This window comes from Chenopodium quinoa, unplaced genomic scaffold (genome assembly GCF_001683475.1).
Source record: "Chenopodium quinoa cultivar QQ74 unplaced genomic scaffold, ASM168347v1, whole genome shotgun sequence".
NCBI classification, from domain to species: Eukaryota; Viridiplantae; Streptophyta; class Magnoliopsida; order Caryophyllales; family Amaranthaceae; genus Chenopodium; species Chenopodium quinoa.
The window spans coordinates 11,353,310-11,359,309 of NW_018743252.1; the positions used below are offsets into that span (position 1 = coordinate 11,353,310).

Below are 6,000 nucleotides of genomic sequence, written 5' to 3' on the forward strand. Positions count from 1 at the left end.
ATGTTGATTAGGATCAAAAGGAATCTTGAAAGTCGAATGTGCGGTTTTACCCCTAGGCAATAATAAAGCAGTAATTCCCAATGAAGCCACAGAGAGCACGATCTTTCTTTCAGATCTGAATTTCGCAATCATAGTGTTCCACAGGTATGTCTTTCCTGTCCCACCACTGTCGTAGACAAAAAAAAGCCACCTACATCTCGAGAATGAGCATCGAGTATTGCAGCATATACTCTATATTGATCCGTGTTTAACCCTTTAACTAAGGTATCAAATCTGTTGGCTTCATCATGTGTGTCATATTCAAGTTCATCTCTTATCAACCGATTTAAGGCATTGCGTGCTAACTCCGAAGAAGGTTGTGGCATGTCAGGGAAATCTGTCAATGACCTTCCAAGTTTATTCAATATATGCTCAATCTCTTGTAATCCTTGATTCTGCATCTCTTCGGGAGTTAATCGTAAGTTAGGGTTTCTAGTTTGGCGTTGCATCATTCTCTCGAGGTCATCGGTAAGTTCACCCCAATGTTGTTCCCACAACTGTTTCGGATCACTTACTTCTGAAAACATCAATATGGAGCAAAACATGTTTCTCAACTGTGAACCCGATGCCCAGTTAGAGGCTTCTGACAGAGTTTCATGCCACTCATTATCGTCGTCAAGCAACCCTGAGGCATGACATGCAGATCTAAAGGTAGGGTGGATGGCACCATCAACAGTTCGTATATCTTCAAAACATTCCGCTCCACAAACCTTAGTTAAAAGCATCCGTAAGTAATATCGTTCCCCAGAATTTGGATGAACAAAAGGCAATCTACCAATGCAAGGTCTTTCTTGCCGTTGTGCCTACCTTTTTGTAGAACGATTCCATGTAAATCCCATAGGAAAATTTTGGTAAGTGTATTGATTTGCTTCTGGAAAATCCTTATTAGCTTGAAACCACATAGTTAACATGGTTTGTTGCAATCTCGGTCGTTCAAGGACTCTGTGCAGATCATCATTATCATTGAAAACTACAAATTGTTCACCAGGTAGATGAAACTGAAGTAGTTCCATTGAAGGATATTGATGTTGCAAATCAAACTCAAATATTCTCCAGCATGCTTCAATGGCCGATACATATCGACAATCTAAGTACTGTTTTATCTCATCCACTCTGTTTCCTTTTCGTACCTCTTGACCATGTCGTGTGGTTGAATTGTTTTCAATGACAACCGTTGCTCGATCTTGACCTTTAGTAACATACTTGTATAGATACTTTACCACACTTCTCACAGCAACACGCTCAACATTTATGTGTGCATTGTACTTAACACATAGATCTCTATTATATGGTACCACCCAACGATTATCTACCTCCCTTCCATTAACAATGATGGGCTCTCTATGTTGTCTACGTCTATAATGCACAAAGCCATTATCATCAAAGCTGATTTCAGTACAAAATTTCTTCGGGAAATTTTTTGAACACTTTCCATCAACTAAACATGGCCCACATGGTCCATGGAGCATGTTCTTGGTAATTGTTTCAAATGCCAAAGGATCTATATCCTTGTCAGGGATTTCCGCAGAGATAATTACATCGATATCCTCTGAACACTTAGGTTTATCTTCTGGTTCCAATGTTATGAGAATATGCGCATGTGGAAGTCCGCGCTTTTGAAATTCAATGACATAAAATCTGACACATGAGACATGTCCCATGTTAATTAATTAAATATGTCAAAACAATATAGTACGATTACATAATTAATCAACACAACTCACCAGCAATGACTTTTCCAAACTTCTTGTTATCCTTCAAATCGCGAAGCCTTTGTTTCAATTTGATCTTGAAAACACGTGCTACAATGTCTGGTCTATCTTCAGTGCGACGACTTCCACGTGTAGATATCTCATTTACAATCTCAGGCCAGTTTGGATTGCAAGTGAAAGTTATAAATAAATCAAGCGGACCCAAAATGCGAACAATTGCCATAGCATCTTGATAATGATGGGCCATATTACGGGGGCTTCATGTGAAGGATGATGGTAATATGAATAATCGACCTACATCAGTAGCATTGACATCTCCAGCCCTGATTGCATCTTGGAGTCCACTGTATAAATCAGAGCGAAGCCTGCCTTGATTTCTCCTCATCCATGATAATCGATATTGTTCCATTTCAGCGTATGCATCAACATCAAATTATTGCAATAAGCGCCCGGAATCTATCAAGGTGTCACCCTCTTCTTCCCTATCATGTATCCTAAATGCGTAGAATTGTCGTATTGTCACTGTACTTCGACTTGTACCGTATGGAAACAGTAGTGGGTATTGTAAAGGCATATAACTTGGATGAGTTTCATCAATCCTTTGTAACCCACCATCTATTTTTTGCAATATGATATCTCGATTTCCTATGTCTTTAGTTCCATCACCTACCATCAATGCAGCCACTTCACTTGTGGTTGGTTGGATATATTGTCTGCCTTCTCTTGCGCAAATAAGCTTAATTCTCAAATCTTGATGCTCACCTTGATCGCGCAACATATTGCCAACATTTCTGAATACTGTGACATAAGGATTTATATCATCAAGCATCATTTTTAGTCCTTGTAAAATTCCTGGATCTATGGAAGAAGCTTCCGCGCCCCCCATGTGATGTAGTCGGTTGGATGTTTCATTGTCAGTATCATAGATGTACAATTGTGCAAACTTTGGACCTGTTCCCGGCTCAGGGAGTAAAGTTCCAATTCGATGGTAATTACTACCACTTATACGATAGACATAGGGGCCTCTACCATCATTAACAGTGTTATCAATCCGACCGCCCATAGAGGTGAAAGCTAACATAGAGTTGAAAGCTCTAATATTGTTTCGGAATTGCTGATGTGGCAAAAGTGACATTAAAAATGGCGGTGTCAAAGGTAAAAGCGGCAATATAACTTGCCCACTTTGACAACAGTGATTGAACCTTGGGTGTGTTTTATTGCTACTCTTTACCCTTTCTTCTATCCACATAAGGGCCTTGCAATCAGGACACACAACCGTTCTAGGTCCAAACTCCCAACGTCTATCAAACCCATCGGTACGACGACATTGATGAGTCACTTCTGCATGAAAATTATTTATTTTAGTGAATATCAATTAACATTGTCGACATCACTTATGTGTGTCGTTAAGCAGCTTGGCAAAGTGGTTACCTCTCCTTCCGAAAATTTGCTCATCAGGTCTAGCATCATTGTCTATCCCCTCATTAGGTGAGCTTTTTGGAATGAAAGTTTTTAAAAATTTAATAGAATCCTGAATGCAAGGTATTAGTATTACTACTATAAAGTAAATATTAATGGTTCTTATAAGTACCATTTATATTGATCTCATTAGGAAATTGCTCCACTTCACGTGTCACATCGTGATATTGATGTGTAGATCGACGTAATTGCATCCAATCATTAGGTGAGCTTTCTGGAATGAAAATTTTAAAAATTTAATAGAATCATGTATGCAAGGTATTAGTATTATAAAGTAAATATTAATGGTTCTTATAATTAAGTACCATTCATATTGATCTCATTAGGAAATTGCTTCACTTCACGTGTCACATCGTGATATTGATGTGTTGATCGACGTAATTGCATCATTAATAGTCGCAAGGATCGTGCTTCTTTCTCCAATAAGTAACGACGTTGCTTGAAAATAGGATCTTCATGGTTTGTAGTGCGTTTGAATAGTAACCTTCGCCTAACAGCTAATCTAGCATATTTGTGTTGCAAATTCTCTCTGAATCGATAATTACTTGAATGTATGTCCATTCTAATCTCTTAGTTATACAATAATCAAGAGATAAATATATAAGAATCGATATTATAGTTTGAACAACATCAATTAATAGAAGTAAGTTGTAACAATTTACAATGTTATAATCCTAGTAGTGGCAAATTAATATATGTATGTACTGTAGTGTAGTGGCAAATTAATAGCATATCCTTCTATGAGCAGATAAAATCCTGAAATTACCTAAATATACATGCTCATTCACATTATCAAAATTAAAGAAAAATAAATTGTTCATACCCGTAGGGTGTAGAAATTTAAGATAAAGGTGAAATGCAGTCAACGGAGTGTTTTATATACTGTAAAAAAATGGAACAATAATTTAAATTAATGAACGATCTCAAACACCAACTCCATTTCTACGTACATTACAAAAAATAATGAGTCACGTGTAACTCTAATTAACTTCATTTCCATTTCATTTAAAAAAATGCTCAAACTTTCATTTTAAAAAATGCTCAAACCTATTATTGAATTCTACTTTACAGAATGAAATAGTAGTACAATCGTGGTCAAGGGATCAACATTGTTATTGCTAATCCTCAATTAAGAATAAATGTTGTTATAGACTTGTATAAAAAGGTTGTTCATATAATTGTCTGTAATGTTTGATTTTTTAGAGTATGTTTGTACAAAATTAGTAAAGTTCGGAGTAATATTTATTTTGTGTTTTTTTTGTACAAAAAAATTAAGTTGGCAAAAAAGAGGAAATGATTTTTTTTTTTTAAAATGCAATATATATTTTGTGTGTTTTTTTTAACAAAAATATTTTAAGTGGCAAAAAAAGGAAATGATTTTATTTTTTTGAAAAAGATAACAATTGCAATTTACGTAAAAATTGATTTCAATGTAAAAACTATTGATTAGCAGCGATAATATTAGATTTTTTTTGGAAGAAATATTATGCAGTATTTATTCTGTATTTTTTTAACAAAAAAAAACGATTACATAATATGATGGCACATTCCTTATTCACTTTCCAACTTACAGTAAATGATTGACGGGTAATACACTCAATCAGGATAGACAATATTGTAACAAAAGACATTATGTAATGTCTAATCGATAATGATTAGAAATCACCGCTTACATAGATTATTAAGGTAGACCCCTTATGAGTCTATAAGTACAGAGACACTTTGTTGGGGTTTTGAATGATAGACAATATTGTTAGTATTAAGAATTTAATGTTGAAACTACACTCTAGAATATGCATAACAAAATTTGAAAAAATTTAACCCAATAATAAATACAATATTTATCTTTGCTTACAAAATACAATAATATGCATAGGCAACAAAACTGATATCTAGCAAACAAAATACAATATTTATCAAGCAAATAAAATACAATATTTATCTTTGCTTTTAATTATATAAATATCTATAGCAATATATAATTACTCAGTAAATAAATCCAAATTTCTGCAAAAACCAAAAAAAACAAAAAAAAAAAAAAAAAATTCCTCTCTGCCACAAATTTCTCAACGCCAATCTCCTCTTTTTGTTTTTGCCCATTTATTTATACTTTATATTATTTCTCTGGATTTTATATTAGATGGATTCAAAATATATAATATGTAAGTTATGAAAGAGGAAGTAACTCATTCTAGAATATGTTATATAATGGCATATATAAAATAATGGAAATATAATATGTTATGAAATATACATCTTTAATATAATAACTAATGTGATAATATGCTATTTCCTTACATTAAAGGCATATATTATATGAAAGATATAATTTGATATAATCTAATGTGATAACGCATATTAAACTATCTTATATGAAAGATATGCCTTTATATTATTTATTTTTTGATATATATATTATATTTTTTTATATCCATTAAAAAATAACTAATAATGTTTATGGGCACATTCTAGAAATGCTGTATTAAATGCAGTATAAAGTACTCCGTATAAAGGCATACTCTTTCATAACCCAGAAATATTATTTATGCTATTTCCTTTTATAAAGCCAATATCTCTAGATATAACTCATTTCAATACGATACAGAAACTCAAACTGGATTCTTGAATTTCTGGGTCATGCTATTTCCTTCAAACGTCTGCTCGAATTGGAGCCCTTAATTAGATATTCTGCAGTTGTGGGTTCGAAATTCTGCTTTCAAGCTTAAAATTCTGCAATTTTGGTTCATTATACTACATTATGGTTCGAATT

The 6,000-nt window shown here is 33.6% G+C and overlaps 2 protein-coding genes across 2 annotated transcripts; both read right to left on the reverse strand.

Moving 5' to 3' along the window:
• Positions 1–842: 842 nt before the first annotated feature.
• On the reverse strand, positions 843–1,998 carry LOC110734962. Its single transcript, XM_021915079.1, has 2 exons — positions 1,784–1,998; positions 843–1,677 (listed from the first exon to the last, which is right to left on the reverse strand). Exons 1-2 carry the CDS (start codon positions 1,996–1,998, stop codon positions 843–845), a joined length of 1,050 nt encoding a protein of 349 aa, XP_021770771.1.
• A 186-nt stretch (positions 1,999–2,184) lies between these two features.
• LOC110734963 lies at positions 2,185–3,791 on the reverse strand. Its single transcript, XM_021915080.1, has 4 exons — positions 3,536–3,791; positions 3,389–3,444; positions 3,183–3,282; positions 2,185–3,092 (listed from the first exon to the last, which is right to left on the reverse strand). Exons 1-4 carry the CDS (start codon positions 3,789–3,791, stop codon positions 2,185–2,187), a joined length of 1,320 nt encoding a protein of 439 aa, XP_021770772.1.
• Positions 3,792–6,000: the final 2,209 nt, after the last annotated feature.

Bases quoted from the DNA above. Each gene is read 5' to 3' on its own strand.
- LOC110734962 (XM_021915079.1), bottom strand. From the start codon at position 1,998: ATGGCCCATCATTATCAAGATGCTATGGCAATTGTTCGCATTTTGGGT. The intron at 1,678-1,783 runs GTTTGGAAAAGT...CTCATGTGTCAG, and splicing joins GATTTGAAGGATAACAAGAA to ATTTTATGTCATTGAATTTC.
- LOC110734963 (XM_021915080.1), bottom strand. From the start codon at position 3,791: ATGGACATACATTCAAGTAATTATCGATTCAGAGAGAATTTGCAACAC. The intron at 3,283-3,388 runs GTGACACGTGAA...CCTTGCATTCAG, and splicing joins CTACACATCAATATCACGAT to GATTCTATTAAATTTTTAAA. The intron at 3,093-3,182 runs GTAACCACTTTG...ATTTTCATGCAG, and splicing joins GCAAATTTTCGGAAGGAGAG to AAGTGACTCATCAATGTCGT.